We start from the raw sequence: 22,095 nt of genomic DNA, 5'->3' as shown, positions 1-22,095 counted from the left end.
TTGGAGTCTAATTAAAAGTGTTAGTAGTGAATTGGTGTCTCATTTGTATTGCCCAGTACACATTCATTCATCATAAGCTCAAACTTTATACAAACATTAACTTTATTAAATTAACATTAATTAGGAGGTTTAAAACGAACAAATTACACGAGTACAATACACGTCCAATTGTAACCATTTATACATTTTTATTTCCCATCAGGTGAGACTGAGCTTGTGGTGAGCTTACAATGATTAAAAAAAAGCTGTTGGAACAAAATTCCGGAAAACCCGAATCATGGTTCAACTCTCTAACCTGAATGACTTGATCTACGTAATCCTAGTCAATTAAAAAGAAAATTAACGGATGGAGCAGCTGCATAAAATTGAGCTGAATACAATTTTTGGCAACGGAATCTTTACGGGAAAATTTACTTTACTTTAATTTGCCCTTTAAAAAGCTTTTTGAATAATGGCAAGTGAACCATGGTTTAAGTTTTTTAGAAGTCTAGTAAAATTCTTTATTTCACTTACTTTTTCGTTACATCCCGTGGATAATGACGAATGACATGGACACTAGCACATCTAGTCGCGCAGGCGCACGGCGCGGCTCACAGGTGGCGGCGAACCCAGCAGGTGCAAGCCGGGGCGCTCGGCCACGCTAGTAACACCGCTGTCTACGATGTACAGCGGTGGGCTGCAGTTCTGATCTTCAGAAGGCTCCTCGGCAATGCTGGGGTCCGCAAATTGCTCTGGCATTACGCTAGACACTCCCTTTGGCATGCGACATGATGAGTTGTTGAAGATACTAATGAGAGATGTCACTATATTTTTGGCAAATTTCCGTTTCATGAATCGACTATTCACCATTCTCGTACTTCCTTGTGGAAATTCATCAGCTCTATTCTTGTCTCGTTTAACTTTAGGACCAGTTCCTTGAATACGTTTTTTTTTATTGCAGTTATGTTGCGTTTCGTGTTGAAATCTCTCTTTACTTCTATTCTTTTTTCTTTTGCTCAATACCTTTTCAACGATTCTATGAAGACCAGATTTGGACGTTGACGAATCATTTTGTTGTGTGAAAATCAATTGATTTATATCAACTGTACTCTCAGTTTCGTCATTCGAGTATGTGAAAACTGTTTCCGCAACATTAGTGCACACTGGCAATTGTCGTGACTGTACGGTTTTGTAACTTATTTTTGGTGCGATGATGTCATTATTGACACTTAGTGCAGTAGGAGGGATATTGTGTTCGTGTATTCGACGACGCCTAGTTGATTGCTGTTTCGTTTTCGTTAGCGTAACGTTATTGATTACTTTGGAGCTTTGGGCTGTGCTGGTAATAGCAACAGCGTCATGGTCTTCTGAGTATTTATCTGGAGGACTCAAAGATCTGCGACCAGGGTATGCGCTTTTCGGGGTCAGGATGTTTTGTTGCCAGTTTTCTTTCGCTACGTAATTATCAGCTTTATTTTGGTATTTGTGAAAAGTTTCTTGGCGTTGTGACTGCCTGTGGGTGGGCAGTATAAATTCAGAATCACTATTGTCTATACTCCGTGCTAGCAATGCAGCCATAGCCATCGTCTGCGCTGCTTGGGACAGAGACATCTTCATTGATTTGGAGGATATTAAATTCGCTTCTCGTTCTTCTTGTTCTTTCTGCAAAGCCTCTTGTGCCGCTAGTATATCCGGTGGAATTTTCACTTTACAGAGACCTTTTTGCCAATCTCTACAGCCACAGAATTCCGCTTCAGGCTTCCGCATTTCTGATAATCTTCTTCGAAACTCTTCGTCTCTTTTCGCTTGTCGTACTTGTTCCTTCTGTTGTAGTTTTAACTTCTTTTCTCTCGCCAAGTCTTTCCGTCTCTGTTCCTTCAGAATTTGTTCCTGTTCCTTCATTTGATGTTTTATTCTCTCTGCTGCTGCCTTCATTTCTATTTTGTCTTTAGCTGCTTCGACACGATTAAGTTTACCTTCTCTTTTTTGCACTTGCTTCATCGCTTTTAGTTTTGCCTTTTCTATTCTAATTTTTTCCTGCTCCTCTTTCAGTTTTTCATCTTTTGTACGCATTTTCGCCATAATGTCTCGACCTGACAAGCCCTTTTCTCTACACTTTTTACATTTTCTACTTCTGCATTTTTTCCTTCTTCTTGTTCTAAAACCAGGGCCGAACTTTGGTTTGCAAATACAAGGAGGTCCCCCGTCTAGAGGTGATGGTGTTTTACAGCTACAAGGCCTATCGCTTCCGCTTTTCTTACAGGTACATTTAGAATCAGGACCTGGACGACAGACGCATTGTTTTTCGTACTGTATATTTTGTTCTCGTAGTGGTCCTGGATCTGAGTCGGTTTGCATAATTATTGCTCTGACTCTCGGTTTAGGTTTTGGCTTTGTATCATACAAACTTCTAGGGCGAGGTCTAGGGGTTTTGGAATCCATTGGTATCGAAGGACGTATTGATTTGTCTTGTGAGGTCGCTACAATTACACTGGATCTACGTAAATGTCTAGATGAAACGCTCCTCTTGTCATATGTATTTTCGATTTCCTCGACTGATCCCAATTCGTCTAGTTCATCTAAGTCATACATTTCCTCACTTAACGCTGTGCCTGGCTCAATAGGAGGTAGATCAATTTGAATCATAAGATCTCGCGTCTCTACCGGAGGAGGCGGTGGCTGTGGTGGCAGGTCGTCCACGGTAAGTACCAATCGCTCGTACACAATTTCTTGTTCAGGTGCGGGATCTGGAGGACACCAAGTGTTCCACGCACTTAAAGTTTCATGCTTTCTGGCCTCTATAATTTTGAATTCTCTTGCTTTACATTCGCAAAAGACTTTTGGTTTAATTTTTTTTTTTCGGGCTCTTTGCTTAGCTCTTTCAATTCTCTTTCTTTCCCTTATTTTTTCCTTCATCTTATACTCTCTAGCTTCCCTTTTTTTCTCTTCAAGTGCTTCCTTCTCCGCTTGTTTTTTTTCTTTGTCTACCATAGGAGCTGTTGATTTATTTTTTTTTTGCTTTTCTTTTTTTTTACGCTGTCGTTGTGCCTTCATAGGAGCATCGTCTTGGATGTAATCTTCATATACAAGAGACGGATCGTAAGCCATAGCGATGTCCCTTTCACCAACTTGTATTGCTCTGAAAATCATTGATAAGACATTGCTTTGGAAAACATTGAACGTCTGTAGATATTACTTAAGAAAAAATATTACAAACAATCATGATTTAAGACCAAAATTACCTACAAATTCGTGCTTACGCATCCGTAGCTTCGACTGACGTAAGTATTATTAGAAAGCACCTATTGATCGTTGTGAAATAAACCACTCACCGAGTCCTGTGTGTATCTGTAAATATACATTGAATAATTAAGTAATAAAAGCTTTTGTTTCTTATTGTTGTCCTTTGAAGTCTGTTTGTTTGTTCAAATTTAGACGTGAGCAGAAGTTTTCTAAAACAAAATTAGATAAAAATAACATAGTGCCGGATTTTGCCCGAACATGGATACAAATGTTTTTGTAGGAGGGTAAATTTGAATGTATTCTAAGGAAATCAGATCGACAAAGAAACCAAGCCCAATCACAAATAATGAACTGTATTTTTACGGTGTAAAGTTATATTATGTTATATAAACAGCACTCTTTGCAAGTGCGGTTTATATAACTTTATAGGTTCCTATAAAATGGAATGTAAAAAAAGTTATGCAATTTGGTAATCACAATGAAATGACGGGAACATACACACTCACTTCGCAATTCAAAGTCTATATAATAATAATAACCAATGGTGATGGCATGGCAAGGGAAGGAGGAAACTGAACGATGCATTACTGAGCAGTTGAGTGTTGTAAGCCATTGTCTTTTTGAAATTATCAACTTGTCACTGGACGATCGCTAGAAGCAAAAGTGCTCATGTTTAAGGAGGACGAAAAACGTGAATGACAAAATTTTGTGCAAGTGCTAAAATCAATTTTATTTAAAAAAAGTATTGATTACAAAGATACCACAACCATCAATTTATACATAATTATCATAATTTTCGGACAATCACAAACGCTTCGGAAATCTTTTTTAGGCGTACCTACTCGAGGTTTAGGCATTGAAAGAGTACTTTCAAATTATTGTAGTATAAATCACAGATGTCCAAAATATAAGTGAATGCAGGTGTGCTAAGCCTTCTATTTCTAACGAAATTGAAATAGGAGGTTTTCATTTTCTGCAATTTTAATTATTTATTTCAACATATTAACAATATACAAAAGCTTAAACATCAACAAACAATAATTTAACACATGCACTACGGAGACAAGAAAATATTCTAGTTCCGGATACAAAGCACAAATGACATCTATCAGGCGACGAAATGGCGGCACAGAAAATGTTTATGATATTCGTACTGATATATTGCAAAATGTGAATTGTTCTAAATTTTAGCAGATGATAGATTGAAAAGAGTTCCAAACGTTTATTATCGTCAGAAATAGGAAACTACCACTTGAAGTGAATTTTTTGTTCGGTTATTCCATTTGTTTATATTTTGGACATCTAATTACGATTTGTACAATTTGTACGGATTTTGACAATCCCACCTTATTGAGCGCGATAACTTGGTAAACAGCAATTGTTGAATTAGAGCATCTCGTAAGGCATCAGGTACACGACACCGAAGCCGCACCGCAACTTTATGAATACGAATAAAAATCACGCACGAGCTGCTGTATCGCAATCGCACCGCCATTTTGTGTACACGCCGCCGCCGGCTCTCGGTGTTGTACCGCCTGCACAGTCGTTCATTACTTATATTATCCTCTCACCACTTTTGGAGATGATCGATTACAGAAGTATGTACATATTATGCAGGGTGGAACAGAATGGGAAGCGGTGGTCTCCTTTTGTGCAGAGGTTATGTCGCAAAAGGAGGCCGCAGAGCGAGTGCGCGAGGACGCGGCGGACGCGCACCCGCTCCGGCGCAGACGTACGGGGAGAAGGCGAAGGCAGTACGCTGCTCGCCTGATCCCCTAGTGAGACCAGCGGGTTCTGGACAGGGACTCCGGAGCCTGCATTGCACGGCCTCACTCGTCTGGGGGGCGGGTCGGAGGACAACCGACTCGCCCCTCCGTTGGCGTGGGAGCCCTGGCGCAAGCAAGGGCGGCCGAGCGGCGTCGTGGTGAATGTTCACTGATCCCACGGCGCCGACTCAACCGGCGAGAGGGAAACCCGGGGGGGTTTTAGTGGGGTAGGCCCTCCAGTCTGGAGGCAGAGTCCCCACATAACCCCTGAGGCTCCCTGGGCTCAAGGGTATCCATAAAGATTTCCCCCCCGTCAAAAAAAAAAAGGGTGGAACAGAATGACCGACAAAGCCGAAAACTGTGAACAGTCTTAAATATGTATACTAATCGTACTCAAAGTCTTTTTGCTCTAAGTGTAATAGTTTCCAAATTATTCAATGAAAAAGATGTGTTTGCAAAGTCTGTGTTGTCAACACTAAATTATAAAACAACAGCTGTTTGGAGGCAACTATTGGGAGGTACTCAGGGCAGTTCGGTGCGCTGTTTCCAAGCGGAAACGGACGCGTTTCACTACTCAGTGAGAATTACATATTATTATAATTCGAGTTTCGCGCGGTTTAATAGGCTGCTGCGCGTATGTGGCAGTGGGTTCCCAACAACTCCGAGCCAATGAGCTTTTGGGGTTTATTCAACATGCCATGGATACCATAGACGACGTCAGCATTGTGCAGATCTGCAAATCCAACTTCAACGAAGATGCTGTTGTTCCAGAGCCTCGGCAAAGCCGAGCAGATCTCTTCTCGCCGGAGGAATGGTGGCGTGAAGAGTCTCCAGGATATTATCACACTTCTAAAGGAGACTGACCTGGACTACTTGCCTATATTCGTGGCGAAGGAGGAGTTATTAAATAACGCTGCACCAGAAACCTCTAAAGTAAACATGCGTCGTGGGGGGCAAAATGCATCAAACGTCACGCGTGTACATGTCAGCCCCTGCACATGCATACGCCGCTGTAGCTGCTTCTACCAGTGGACCCGCCACTTCGAAACTCGAGGGACGGCAACCGGCTAAGGGAAAAAGCAATCCCCGTGTACCTGTCTCTGAAGTTGCAAAATCACAGAGGCAGACGGACCAGTATGACGAAGACGGCTTCGCAAAGATGGTGACGACGAAGAGGAAGCCCACCAACTGCAACCTGTGTGGCACAGCACCGACAGGATCGAACTTTTTACTGCGTCTGGCTATACCGACGACGCTGCTGTATCTGTTGCGACTACATTACTACAAGAAGTCTGAGCAGATAGTGGAGTACATCAGATTAAAAGCCAAATACACCCTGAGTGTCGAGCGGTTGGAGACCCATCACAACGTTAACTTTAATTACTTTGTGGTGAGAGTGCAGACCGAATATCTGTCGACCTTCATGAAGGAAGAGTTTTGGCCACAGGGTGTCATATATCAGTGATTCCGCGGCCGTTTACCTGACACCAGATTGCGCCACACGTCGCCGACAAGTGCAATTCGTGTAGATTAATAATTTAATTCATTATTTTGTTATATTATATTGTATGTATGTTAGTCCTTTAGGAGTTGAGCTGGTTGATGATTAAAACTCGCACTCGCACACTATAAAGATTTGATCTGGCTGCGCGGCGCGCCAGTACCAACTCGATGTCCTTTTAATTCAAGAAACCTTTTTGAAACCCTCCGCTCGAACCCCCATGTTTGCTAACTATTGCGCGGTCCGTTACGATAGATTAAACTCTCGGCGGTACCATCATAATATTACAAACGATCATTTCACTGCATTCCTCTCGACCCACCCCCTACAACTTACGTCGAGGCATCGGCGTGTCGGCTCGGCTTCACCGGCCACCCACCGATTACCCTCATTTCGACCTACCTGTCCCCTGATACTTCCCGATCGCTAATTCGCGAAGATCTTCAAGCCCTCTTGTCCCTAGGAGATTTTGTCCTTCTGAGTGGCGACCTTAACGCCAAAAATACTGCGTGGAATTGTAACACCACCAACCCGCGCGGTAATATCGTCATGACAGTATCCGAATCCATGCATTTCGATATAACAATAATAATAATAATAATAATAATAATAAAATCTCTTTATTGCCTCCAATGTAAACAGAACTTGTACAAAAAAAACGAAACTAAATAAAACTGAATAAGTCTGATAGGAATTAAATAAGTCAATAAATGTCATAAAAAATAAAGAGAAGAAAGAAAAAACAAGTGAAATATAATGAAATGGGGTTAGGTAATCCTAATGCTATTCCAGGCGCGTGCGTGCGTGCGTGCAAAAACGGATGCATGCATTCTGTATTCGCTGTATTGCTCTCTCGGTATTGCTGTTTATTCTAGGGCCATAAACGGAAGCACGATAATTAAAAGGCGATAACACAAACAGGTCCGTCAAAAGAAGGCGAATATCCTCTTTAAGATATTGTCTAATTTTATAAAGAATTTTTAACTTGAAAAAACCGTTTCGAATTTTAATATTTATGTGCTCTACATATCTTTGTTCACTATCCAAGACTAGTCCGAGATTACGCGCTGAGGTTACCAACTCGAGTTCGATGTCATTAATTTTGATTTTTTCGTCACATTCGAGGACTGTCTTTACCTGGAGTTTGGTACCTAGTATTAATGTTTGGGACTTAACTGGATTTAAAAGAAGACAATTCTTTTTTGACCATGAATAAACTTTTTGAAGATCATGATTAATTTTCCTGATTGCCTCTCCGCTATCTTTTCCATGAAAAGAGTAATAGAGCTGGGTATCATCCGCGTACAAGTGATATTTACACGTCTCTATGTGCCCAGGAAGATCAGCAGTAAAAATTGAGAACATTATCGGACTTAGTAGAGAGCCCTGGGGCACACCTCTGTCTAACGATTTAAGTGACGAAAACCTCCTTGAGCCATCTTTGTCGTTAACGACTACCATCTGCTCTCTATTTGTCAGGAATGATTTGAACCATTTACACGCACCCAGGGAAAAGCCATAGCATTTTAACTTTGCTAGTAGTAGATCCGGATGTAAACAATCAAAAGCCAGGGAGTAGTCTAAGAGTATCATGATAGAGCTCAGACCTCTATCGGACGCCTCCGTCAGGTCGTCTGTGACGTGTAGTAATGCTGTCTCAGTGCCGTGCCATTATCACTCACTAACGTATGGGGCACCCCTACTCTTGACATGTAATCGTACAATTTTCTTATAACTGCTGTCTAGCCATATGAATTAGACATCAAGTAGCAGTCTACCCATTTGCTATAGGCATCTACAATAATCAAAAACATTTGGTTATTTAGTGGTTAAAATAAATTAATATGAACCCTATAGAAAGTGCCCGGTGGGTATGGCCACGACGCGAGCTGCGCGTGTCAGGGTGCGGGCCGTAGTGCAGCGCACATGGTGCACGCAGCTAACAGGCGCCGAAGGGGGTCTACTCTCATTCTCCGTTCGACATCCGTTCGAAAAAATAACTGTCAAATAAGTAATATTCGACCAAATTAAAAGACGCATGATGCGAGTGAAGCTTCATACTTGACGTTGTCTTTTAATTTGGTCGAATATTACTTATTTGACACTTACTTTTTCGGACGGCCGTCAGACGGAGAACGAGAGTAGACCCCCAGAGTTGCATCAATACCCGGAAACCACAGTCTCTTCTGAGCTTCCGCCTTCAATTTAATTATACCGAAATGAGAACTATGCAATTCGTTACAAATAGTTTCTGTGAGCGACTGTGGTATAACTATTTTATGGTCACGCATTAAACACCCGTTTTCAATTGATAATTGCAATCGACAGTTGTGATATGGCTTTAAATTCGAATCCGTCACTTTCCTAGGCCAGTAGTGGATTACGTAATGTTTTACTTTGTTAACCGACTTCAAAAAAGGAGGAGGTTCTCAATTCGACTGTATGTTCCGTTTTTTGTATGTATGTTACGCGATAACTCCGGTATTTGTGAACCGATTTTTATGATTCTTTTTTGTTAGAAAGGGTACTTCCATAGTGATCCCATTTCATTTTGATGAAAATCATTCACCTCGAAGGGTGGCTGCTCACGCATGAAGATTCATTTTTATAAATAGCGCCTAACTTTAAATTAGGAGCAATTACTTTAATGGTTGATTTTGCTATTTCTCCAATTCAAGGCGTTTTTCTCTCAATATACTTTGAGTAGTGAGAACCGATTTTTATTATCTCCAGTGTTAAGCCCTGTATAGTGGCGAACTAGGGGATATTTCAATAAAACTTAGCAAATAGACATAATTCCACATACTTTTGAGGTCGGTTTTTTTAGTACTCTGTATTGAGATTATTTAATAATAAGTTTCTCGGCGCAGCTCACGTAACGTCACCGGCAGGTTAAGTTTGTATTTGCGAATAATTTTTTTCCGCAGAACTGAGTATCCGAAAATGCGTAACAAACGGGCCTTCCATATCCGTCTTTGTTAATTTGCGACAATACCGCCCCTAGTCCCATTGGTGACGCGTCTACGGTTAAAATTAATTTTGCCTTTGAGACGTAGTGCGTGAGTACTCTTTGAGACGACAATACCGCCTTTATTTTACTACAAACCTCGTCTTGTTCCGACGGCCATTCCCATTTCGCGTTCTTATGTAATAATTTATACAGTGGGCTTAATAGTAACGAAGCGTCTTGTACAAATTTCTATAATAATTAGTCAAATCTAAAAATGACTGCAATTGTAAAACATTTTGCAGTTGTTTGCGTTCAAAATTGCTTTTACTTTGTTGGGTGACTTCCTGATTCCGTTTCTATTACATAACCTAACTAGCTTATCTCATCTTCGTAAAATTCGCATTTATTCCATTGTACTGTTAACCCCGAGTCTTGTAAATGTTGCAGAACTGTGGTCAGCCGTTGTTTATGCTGTTCTTTATTTTCGCCTGTCACCAACACGTCATCTAAACAGAATACTACCCCTTCCAGTCCCGCTAGTACGCATTCCATAGCGCGCTGAAAAATCGCTGGCGCTGATGAAAGTCCGAACACTAGCCTTGTGAATTTAAAGAGCCCGCGATGAGTATTAATAACAGTGAGGTCTTGCGAGGCGTCATTTAGTCTGAGCTGATTATATGCCATTGACAGGTTTTTTTTGCTAAACTGTACTCCGCCATTTAACTTTGCAAACAGTTCTTCTACGGTCGGAAGTGGGTACTTATCTATTAGCAATTGTTTATCAATGGTGACTGAATAATCGGCGCAGAGTCTTAACCCACCATCTTTCTTCAAAGCAGGTGAAGCGTACTCGGAGTATTCGATCGGTTTTAACACTCTCAATTCGACTAGTCGATCCAATTCTTTATCTATTTTTTCTTTCATGGCAAATGGCACCGGTCTTGCTTTGAAGAAAATTGGTTTTGCATCTGGTTTCATACGAAGTTCAACCGTGTATTTATTGAACGTGTCGAGTCTGCCTGAAAATACCGTCGGAAATTGTTTTGTTAACTCTTTTTCTATACAGTCGAATTGCGAACACACCTCATTAACTATGGGTACTAATTCCAAGTTAAATTTTTGAATAAAATCCCGGCCTAAAAGTGATATTCCGTTATCCCGTACTACATACAACTCAATTGTTTGTTTTTTCATATTGTATGTTACGGGTACTTCTAATATTCCGCATGTCGTAATTTTTCCGCCTGTATAACTGACTAATGGGTCATAATGGTATTTTACTAAAGTGACAATAATAAGCACTTTCCGCTAAGCTTTTAAATCAATACGTGTTAAAAAAACTAAAGATCTCTGGGGCATATCAACTAAAGTTATAGACTCAATTACTGATCCAATTTCCCCACATTTAGCTGTAGCTTTCAATAGGTGCGTTGACGAAGGTGTTTTACCCGATTTAATGGAATACAGCAATGTTATTCCCTTATTCAAAAGTGGTAAGAAAGTTGATCCTTGCAACTATAGACCCATTTCAATTTTACCAGCTTTAAGTGAAATATTCGAAAAGGTTATTCTGACTCAATTACTGTAGTATTTCGGTAGGAACCATATTTTTCATAGTGAACAATACGGGTTTACTAGTGGTAGATTGACTAGCGATATGGGGGTAGTTACTTAAACACATCCTTGATGCTTGGGAAAGGTCCTAGAACGCTATTGGTGTTTTCTGTGACCTCTCAAAGGCATTTGATTGCGTTGATCATATTACTTTTATTAGGAAGCTGGAATATTACGGTGTAATTAAGATAAGATAAGATAAGATAAATTTATTTCAATATTACTTAATCTAATACAATTATAATGAAAACAATGTAATTGAAGATAACATATTAAAATAAACAGTAATAAACAAAAAAAAAAAATATCTAAATTATATAAAATAATCATGGTAAAATTAAACATTTTAATCTTAGTGCCTAACAGTGCAATTGCGATGCCTAAACTAAGTACATGTGTACCCGTATTTTAGGCATAATAGTGCATTTTTCATAACAAAGCTTAAAAAAATAAAGATTTTATAAATTTAACAAATAAAAGATATGTAGTTATAAGTCGGTACAATTTATAAAAGATAAGTAGTTAAACATTACATATTATATAAATATAAATTATGAAATAACTTCCAACAAGTCCTCGGTATCATTGTAGGTTTTACTCTTAAGCCAAAATTTGACGGTCTTTTTACATTCAGTTTTATTCATATGAAAATAATGCAAAGTAGAATTTATTTTAAAATAAAGGAATGTGCCAAGGAAGCAGAAGAATCTATGTGAGTGTGCTGTGCGGAGTTGTGTACGAGATGAAAAGGGATCGCGTCGTCTTTGCTTAGTTACAGTCATGTAATCATATGGAGTAATTGAGTGCTTTTTCAAAATTATTTGCAGGATAAACAGTTGCCGAACAGACAGAACATCGCACTCGTTTAGTAATTTGTGGGTTGGGTAATCGAAAGGACGAAAGTTGATCACTTTAAGAACAGCTCTCTGCGCTCTTTCCAGGTGTATCAGAGCGGTCTTATGTGCACCGCCCCAGGATGTAACGCAGTAAAGTAACAGTGATTGACAAAGGGCTAAATAAACTGATTTGAGAAGGGCGCTGCTGGCCGAGTATCTTAAATTTTTAAACACATAAATCAATTTTCGAACTCTAGAAGTTAGCGCCACCATATGCTGTTTGAAATTGAGATGTTGGTCAATTATGATACCTAAATATTTAATATTGCTTGTGCTGTCCAGTTTTGAGCAAGTACAGAGGCATCCAAGAGATCGAGGGCCAACACAATTGTGAACTACTATTGAGTAAGCATTCTCAACAGGTTGTGAGGAAATATTGTAGGAGAAAGTGATGTATTTAGTTTTGGTAGTATTAAGTGTCAGGGCATTTGCTCTAAGCCAGTCGGTTACAGAGTTAAAACCAAATTGAGCTTGTGTAAAGATTTCATTCCAACTTGGGGCACTGAATAATAGAACTGCGTCATCAGCGTAAGATATGATCTTGCCACCAGAGAGGGGGAGAGCGCATAGTTGATTAATATAGACAAGGAATAAGATAGTCCCTATGATGCTTCCTTGGGGAACACCATATTCAACCGGTAATTCAGCACTCGTTATTTTGTCAATAGTCACGCGCTGTTTTCTGTCAGAAAGATAGTCCTGTAAAAGTTTGAGCTGTATTCCTCTAATTCCAAGTGCTTCTAACTTGTTTAAAAGTATTGGTATGTTTACAGTGTCAAAAGCTTTTGCGAGGTCAAGGAATATTGCCAAACATTTATTCCTGAAGTCCAAATTTCTTACGATGTATTCCGTCAGCTCATCGACTGCGTCGTTTGTCGATAGTCCTTGTCTGAACCCAAATTGGGACGTCGAGAGAAGTTTCTTCGTTTCTAAATAGTTAACAAGCCTTTTGTAAATTATTTTTTCTAGTATTTTAGAGAGAGATGGTAATATGGCAATTGGTCGGTAATTGTTAATATTGCTCTTATCACCGCTTTTGTAAATAGGTTTTACAAGGGCTGTTTTTAGTACTTTGGGAAACGTTCCTGTGGATAGACAGAGATTAAATATGTAAGTCAGGGGTGAAATCAAATGTAATCTATTTTGTTTAATGAAAGAACAAGGTATTTTGTCAATTCCTGTCGCACAGTCATTTCTTAAAGTCATAATAATATTTTCAATTTCGAGTTCGTCAGTGTTGTTTAAGACAAACGAGTGCAGTTGTGAGGCGCGTGACGAGGTCGTGGTTGAAAGTGGAAGGTTTATTTCCGCTTTTTCAGCTAAAAGTTTTCCTACACTAGTGAAGAATTCATTTGCTGCGTTAACAGTTTGCACTGGATTGTCTGCATCTACAATTAATTGTTGAGCGGACGATTTCGAGTTAGTCATGTTCGTGATATTTTTGATGACTTTCCATAATCTTTTTTTATCATGACCTGCATTAATTATTTGCAACTTTTCGTATTGACGTTTCAATTTCTTTAATAAATTGTTACAAAAATTTCTATATCTATAATAAGTAATTTTAAATATTGCATTGTCCGGAAACTGAACAAATTTTTTGTGTAATTTATCTCTATTTTTAATACAGCGCAGCAAACCTGGAGTAATCCAAGGTTTAAGTATTTTATAGCGGCGCGTGAATGTTTTGTTTGTTGTATTATTTTCTATTATTTTAGTGAGCGAACAGATCAAATACTCCATCGCTGCGTTAGCATCATTTGAATTGTATATTGGAGACATATCTAAGTTTGCAAGGTCACGAGACACGCCCTCCTTATTTAGTTCTGTATAATAATTAACAGATTGTGTTCTAATTAAGTTTTTTTCTAGGTTTAGTAATAAGGTATAGTGGTCAGTTAGAGTAGTTTTTAATACTATAGTTTTTACGGTAAGGATGGTTTTGGCTAATATATGGTCTAAGCAATTGTGGTCTCTCGTCGGATGTTGATGAGTGGGGAGGTAGCCATGAGAAGCTGCTTGATTTAAGTATTCGCCTGAGTTGCTATCTTCATTGTCAAACTTAATGTCAATATTTAGGTCACCAAGAATAAATACGTTACGGAAAGATGAAAGTGATTTCATAATATCACTTAGGGAAAGTAAAAAATTTGTGACATTTCTGTATGAGTGGGAGCGATAAATTGCTACAATTGCAATGTCATTCTCAATTTTTAAAATCAAACTGTTAGCAGCCACTATTTTAGGTTCCTCTATCAATACGTTGGGTATGTCGTTTTTGACGTAAAAAGCTACTCCATCGTTCTGTAATACGTTGCTTTCCTCACTAACATACGAATTATACCCATCCAAGTGTGGAATTGAGGACGTTTTGGGTAATCTACACTCAGTTAAAACAAAGATGTCAGGCTCAAAATTAATAGGGTTTAGTAACGATAAAAGACCGTCAAAATTACAACTTATACTTCTAATATTTTGTAGAACTATTTTAAATTAGAATTAGACATAGAATTAAACATGGGGCACTGATGTGGGTCGCATGTTATGGATTTTTTTTTTTTTTATACCTGACAGGCAAATGACTCCACTCCACCTGATGTTAAGTGGAAAGTGGTATCCAAACGCGAAGGAACCTAGTGCAGCGATGGAATCCTCACTGCACTAGCCGCCTCCACCCTGCCTGCCTACAATATGCCTCTTCATTTATATTTATAGGGGATTTTATTATTACATATTATTTACAGAGGATTTATATTCGCAAGTTGCATCAATGTCTCGGGCTAGATCATTTACAATGGAGTCCGTGTTTGTGCTGTGGTAGAGAAGGAACGCGGCGCTCTAGGCGCCCTCATAATCAGTATTACTCACGTGTCTCGCTATTGTGCTCTTCCTAGCAGGACATTGTTCATCTCCTGTTTTATGATTACCTGGTTTGTTAAACCGTACACAGGTGGCGCACTTCGCGGGTTCCGCGTGCTTAGTACACTCCTTGATGGAGTGGCCTGCACCGCCGCAGTGGCCGCACGTGGGCTCTGTATCCCGGCAGAACTTTGCTGAGTGTCCATACTGTTGGCATTTGTAACATCTAGTTACGCGTGTGTAATCTCGAACCGCACATGAAGACCAGTTAATGTAGACACGTTGCTGTTCTATGAGTGTCCTCCGAATGGGAGCACACACTTCTAGCACATAGTTACAGGTAGCCTCGTCCTTTTTGCCTGACTTATGACTAAATTTAATTGCGCTCTCTATGTTGCTTTTATTTAAGCTAGGATGTTTCTCCGACAAATTTTGATCGTACAAGCAGTCAAATAATTCCTTATTTGACATGCCAGAGGGCACACCCAATAATATTATCTTTGGCCGTTTTTTGTTCGCATCTTCTAATTTCAGGCCTGATTTTTTCAGTTGTTCAGACTGTTTGAGCTTTAGTATGTCTTCCTTACTCTCCGTGCTTATAATAACTCCTCCACATTTTGTTTTACGCATACCGCTGATATGCAGTTTCAGTTCTTCAGGCTTAATTAGATTCTGAACAATTTTTCTAGTGTCATCGCTCGACGCATCTTTATTGGGTGGGTAAGTAGCAATACTGTTCGATGGACATACTGAGGGCAAACCACTCTTCCTAACTATGTCCGCAAAAGACTGGGTTGATGCTCTGGGGTCTGACTGTACGCAAGATTTTAAGTCTTTTAATTGGTCACCAACATTGACTTGTTCTTTCAATGTGCTGATCAAAGAATTGGCTGAAATATATTTTTGTTTTAGGGACTGATATTGCACCGCCAATTGAGAGACGCCTCCAAGTACTGACCTGCTAATGTTGCTAATTTTTAGCTTCTGCTCCGTATTCAGTTTCCCATCTCCAGAAATAGTGCAGATGTCATTCAGGCATTGTTCTATTTGACTCATCCATCTCTGAATTTCATGAGTCGAGACCGCATCTATAGTCAGTGCAGGCGTAGAAGGGGTGTGGGCTGAAGCTTGAGCTGGGGATGGGTCCAATTCCACGTGCCGTCTAACGGGAGGTGGGCTCCGACTCGTCATCGTACTTCTGTTAAACGGGCTACTCATTCTTCATAATTTGAAAGAAGCACAAGGTCACACGTAGCATCACAAAACACAAAGTGAAAAGCGCTGATACAGCGGCGACACAGTTACAGTTTTATTATTTATTAAATTTAAATTATATAATGCTAGCAGGCACGTCCGTCTCTGCAGCGTGCCAATAGAGTATTCCATTGGCAATATATCGGAACTTGTCTTGTCATATCTCAACGGTAGAATTCAGAAAGTAGACATAAATGGAGTGACTTCTTTGGGTTCGCCGGTAAAAATGGGTGTTCCGCAGGGCTCAATACTTGGATCTTTCTTATTTCTGATTTATATTAATGATCTGCCATTCTTTGTTAAGGACCATTGCGAAATAGTATTGTTTGCTGACGATACATCCTTGATTTTTAAAACAGACAGATATGATATTAACTATGACCATATTAATGATATCTCTAAGGTAGTTTATTGATTTAATGCTAACAATTTATTGTTTGACTAAGAAGACAAAATGTGTTCAATTTGAATTACTTAAGGTAAAATCGACTAGTCCAAGCATATAAATAAACGGAGACAAGTTAGACCTTGTTAATAAAGCAGTCTTCTTGGGAGTGACCTTAGATAGTAAACTTCAATGGTTTCCACTTATATCTTCCCTGACCAGCAGATTAAGCTCCGTTGCATACGCAGTCCGCAGAATACGTGAGATTACCGATGTTAGTACTGCTTGACTAGTTTATTTTAGTTACTTCCATAGTATAATGTCCTACGGGATTCTCATGTGGGGTAAAGCGGCAGATATTCTAACCATATTTGTATTGCAAAAACGAGCTTTTCGTTCTACGTACCGTCTACTCTCGAGTTCTCTCCGTGAAAAGTTTAAGGAGACTGGTATCATGACTATGGCATCACAGTACATTTAATCAAATATTTTATATGCTCGTAAAAATATACACAATTTCAATAAGAAAGAAGATATTCATAATATTAACCTTAGAGCTAAGTCCAAACTCATGGTACCACGATTTCGTTTAATCAAGGTAAACGACTCTTTTATGGGGAGCTGTATATATACGTTTTTACAATAAGATTCCGGAGCATAATATATTAAGATTATCATTTCCTAAGTTTAAAAACTACATTAAAAATATTTTGATTGAAAAGTCATATTACAAAATTGAAGACTACGTGCTAGATAAATATGCATGGAAAGACGACACGGCTCCAGAATCCACACAAATTTGATTGAAAGTGTATTCAATAGCATTTAAGTTTATTTGAAAAGAGCAATCCCTAGAGTTTCTTACTCTTTCTTCTTAGGGAGGTCAGCGTAGTGAACGAGCATTAGCTTAAATGTAACGTTTTCAAGTGCAAATTTATTTTACCTATATGGAATAAATATATGGAATAAATGATCTTTGACTTTGACTATAAAAGATCATATAAAAATCATTCAAAGTCAAATTTTTAACTCTTGACGCTTTAGTTCACGATTTAAGTAAAAATTATAAATTTAGATTTTTATCTCTCCAAGTGTACTGATAGGTTAAATAGTATTTTAGATAAACATAATTCTCTAAGTAAAACTACATTTAAAAGAGCTCTTATAGACGGGCCTAGGGTACCTTGATTTGTAGTATTACTGGAAACTTGGACCAAAATGACGCACTTAGATACAAAATTGCCATAAGTATACTACATAGAAATCAGAACAAGCTTGCTCATAACGTTAATCAAGCAATAACCTTAAACAAACTGTTTCTAGAAAATCAAAATCAAAATAAATCATCCTTGATAATCTCTGAACGTATTAGATACACAAACGTTTCAAAATAAACATTTATAAATTTTGGTAAATTAGACAGCTCTTACAAATTATTAGAAATAAACATAAATTATTTTTGATACTTTATCTAATCAGGAAACTGCCATTTCTTTGTCAATAAAACACATAGTGTACCGTAATCTGGTAATGTTTTTAAATGTAGAATACTTTATATCAGAACTTAATAATTATTACATGCCTGATCAATTGATTACCTCCGATGTGGAAGAATCTCGTCTATTTAATAACTTCCTAGGAGGTCCCAGGTTCGATTCCCGGGCCGGGAGAAATGTTTGTATGGCCTACATTTATTTCTCTCGTGAGTTTCGGTGTAATTTGTGGTTGTCTATGTGTGTGTCCATGGCACCCGCGACACAGGATTTCCCTAGTGCGGGGCTATGTTGAGTGTGTGCGTTATTAATTTGTCATTGAGGTATCAATATGTTTTAAGAATATATTCACATATTATTATTTGTTCCCTATCTGTACATCTAATAGTACTATTCTAATTCCTAATAAATCCTATTTGGTTATGAACGAAAATGCGTACCAGTATTTAGACATTCCAAGCGATAGAGTCGGAAATACTCACTACTACTAAAGCGGTAATATCCTTCTGCAAGAAACAAAACACAGCCCTGATTGTGTGTATACATTGATAACAACCCAAAAACTGACGTCGCGATGCCAATATCACCAAACGAACATTGAAAAAGAGAAATTTGAAATGATGCATAACGAAATATTACATTATTTTTAGTCATAACTCTGCATACAGTGCGTCAAAGACGAATGCTTACAAGTGTGTGTATGCTTACTCCGACTTCCAGAAAATTGTAGTGCATCCAATGAGAAGCTGAAATTCATAAATTTGCATAATGTCTTCAACGGAAAACCTATAAAATTGTTTGCGTTCAACTACGATGAAGCCAAAATTAAAGATCCGCTTCAAGGACAAAAAATTGGTAATGTAAATTTGAAACAATTCCTTAATACTACAGGATTTTTAGAACGAACGTGTTGCTCAACACGCTGTTAAAATTAGAAATCTGAAACCTCCAGCCTCATTTATACCGGACTACACCACTCTACATCATCTATATTTTAACGGCTCTATATATACTTTATAATGGAAATGGAAAATAACTAGAGGCACCACTGAAAATGTAGAAACCAGAAACCCTAAACCGGCCCAAAACGAAGCTATTCCTCGGGGTCTCTTCAGATAAGCTGAAGAAAGGACCTCTGTTCCAGTGGGAAGGTGTTGTGCAAAAACTAACTAATTAGTTCTTAGTAACTAGACCAACTAGTTCTTAGTAAGCCTCGCCTAATTCAACGCTTCGACGCCATGCAGTTCAGACATGAGGTTGCATTTCCTGTCCGATATCATGCTCAGTGCCGGAGCATCGAGGCATCTTGACAATTAGTATTAAGACGCTGACAAGCGTCGATGACCTTGAGCGATGACGCGCCTACTATAATTTCTCCAATAAGGTGGCGCCATACGCCCCGATGCGGTAAGAGTGTGGTAGTTGGACCTTCCGCTTGATTTAACATAATACTGATTGCCGCTAACAGATGGCATTGTACTTAAAATACACACATACTATCAAACCAAAAAATATCAAAGCATATAAAAACTGGACATGTTATGCAAACAAGAAACAACCCACACCTCGAGTGAAATTGAGTTACGTATTTAGGTAGAACACCAGACGGTCCTTTACTCGCTCCCAAAAGATCTTGGCAACATACCAAGCCAAAACGGAGAAAATAAAAGCCCTTTAGGGTGCCAACCCTACATAAATATTTTTTTAATAGCTAAAAAGAACCCTCTTGAATGTCTTTTTTTAAATATGCTAAACGGATCCATGTCACATGTACTGAAGTACTGTAGATCTTTGGCGTTTTCATTACGAAAACTAGAACATGGTTCTCGTTAACTAAATAAATGTTAACTAAATAATGTTTTCTATTTATTGCTATATAATATAATAGATTCCCTATATCGTTCTCACTGCCACAGTACATCGTTTGTCTCAAATAGTTATGCGCCGAGTACAAGTTTTACCGAGTAACCGAGTTCCGATAATTTTTTTTTTTTTTTTTTTTTTTTTTATACCTGACAGGCAAATGACTCCACTCCACCTGATGTTAAGTGGAAAGTGGTATCCAAACACGAAGGAACCTAGTGCAGCGATGGAATCCTCACTGCACTAGCCGCCTCCACCCTGCCTGCCTACAATATGCCTCTTCACGCCTCGTTTGAAGGACCCCATATCATAAGAGGGAGGGAAGACATATTACTCGGTTTAACATTTGCCGAGCCGAGTACTCGGTTCATTGCAACTGGAAACCGATGATCCTAAAAGCCCCCGTCGCTCTAGAATTAGGTCGATATGTCAATGAAAGTTTATTGTCGCGAGAGCAGAGTCCTCTCCAATGGTGGGCAGAGCATAAAACAAAATATCCAAAACTGGCACAGTAAGTACGAGTGTTTTTATGTACACCTGCAAGCACTGTGTATAGCGAGCGGTTATTTGCCGAAGAGGGTAATGTGTATGAAGAAAAAAGGAACAGACTATTACCTGAACGCGCAGAAACCTTGTTCCTTCAAATTCATATTCTACATCATAACTTGCCTTTGTTAAACTTTAAATGTTAATAATGTAAAATTTATTTTTAAATTACTAAATTGCTAGAAATTGTTACAATTGCCTTCAATTTCTAGTAATAAATCTCTTTTGAATATTTTAAATATATTGTTGATTTTACTTTATTATGTCTATGCTGTGATGCTTTATTTTAACCGAGTACTCTTCTCATGAACCGAGTTAGTCGGTAGAGTACACCGAGTACCGAGTAGCAAACGAGTACTCGGCGCATCTCTAGTCTCAAATAACTTACCTATTTATTTCTTCACACTGTTTTTACAAAAATCTAATTATCTCGAAAGTGACATTTTCTGGGTTGGTTATAGTTTGCATAACTATGTCCAACTACATATCTCATAAGTATCGTGTTCGACGGTAGACAGCCGATTACAATACAATATAAATTAATTTGTTAAAACCATGTCAAAACAGAGATCTGGCAAAGTATCCCACGAACGCAAGCTACCCAGCAGAAGTTTTCAACGTTGCAATTTTACTAAATAATCAAGGACGCAAACAATAATTTCATTTTTGTTTTGAATACTACTTTGTGTTTTAGGTTCTAATCCAACCAAAAATATATTTCTTTTTATGCTCGCCTAATGGTAAAAAAATTGATTTTTTAAATATTTTGTTTTGATTTCAACGAATTGGTGCATTATATTTACTTATTTACGTATTTTTTTGTATATGATATTTTTTTTTTTTTTTTTTTAATTTATTGATTTTTCCACACTGTTAAGTGCCTGTCCATAATTTACAAGCAAATATTTAGCTCGTACTTTAGTAGGCGAAAGTTATTTTGTACTCGTAAATTTGTTATTGTCTTTTATTTAAAACAAATGAAGTGTCAGGATCAAGAAAGTTCCATTTAAATAACCACACCAAATTTGGTAGTAAGCAAGTTTGGTTTGCCCGAGAAAAATATGTCAAAAAATAACCACCAGAGTCTCGCTGTAATCCAATTTTGTATTACCTATGACAATAAGCAATATTCTAGGAATTTCAAGCTACACTTCAAGATACGTGTTACAGGAGGATGTACTATTTTCAAAGTTCCACGTGCTATGTTATCGTCTAAAAACTTACACAAAAACACCATATTTAAGCGATTTTGGGCACCCCATCGCCTTAAGACAGATTTAAGACAATAATAACATGTACTAAAATTGTGATTTAAAATAAAGTTTTCATTTATTAAAAATTATATTTTTTTATGAAAGCTCTCCGAATGAGCTTAACTCGCTACAATTTGACATTGACGCCGTGGCCGAGTGGAGTCGGGTTAATCGATTACCACTAAACGAAAATAAGTGTCAGGTCGTTAACGCCTAAAGGTGACCTTTACGCGGAAACGATCTACTCTGCTTAGTAGATATATTTTAAATGACGCTCCTTTGGATAGAGTTAATATTCTTCACCTTGGACTAGTATTAGATGTCAAACTAGATTTTCATACTCATGTGACTGAAATGTGCAAGAAAGCTAGCAAAGCCCTAGGTTTTATTATGAGAACTGCTTCACAATTCCAGGACAATAGAGTAGCAAAAGTTTTGTGTAATGCGTACGTTCGCAGTAAACTTGAGTACGGTACTATCATTTGGGATCCTC

At 38.4% G+C, this 22,095-nt stretch overlaps 1 protein-coding gene across 3 annotated transcripts in view; it reads right to left on the bottom strand.

The window, feature by feature from the left end:
* The window catches only part of LOC113226206, a 100,698-nt gene that overhangs the window by 37,718 nt on the left and 40,885 nt on the right, over positions 1-22,095 (bottom strand). For all 3 annotated transcript variants that reach the window (XM_026458742.1, XM_026458744.1, XM_026458745.1), the window contains exons 9-10: positions 3,312-3,327; positions 514-3,118 (exon numbers count right to left, since the gene is read on the bottom strand). In XM_026458742.1, the coding sequence (XP_026314527.1) occupies positions 565-3,118; positions 3,312-3,327 (2,570 nt within the window). In that variant the 3' untranslated portion in view covers positions 514-564. The remainder of the gene's footprint in view (positions 1-513; positions 3,119-3,311; positions 3,328-22,095) is intronic.

The sequence above is a fragment of the Hyposmocoma kahamanoa genome, unplaced genomic scaffold, assembly GCF_003589595.1.
Source record: "Hyposmocoma kahamanoa isolate Upper Pololo Valley unplaced genomic scaffold, ASM358959v1 182, whole genome shotgun sequence".
NCBI lineage: Eukaryota > Metazoa > Arthropoda > Insecta > Lepidoptera > Cosmopterigidae > Hyposmocoma > Hyposmocoma kahamanoa.
Note: the sequence above shows the minus strand (reverse complement) of the source record. Positions and strands in the feature narration are given on the sequence as shown.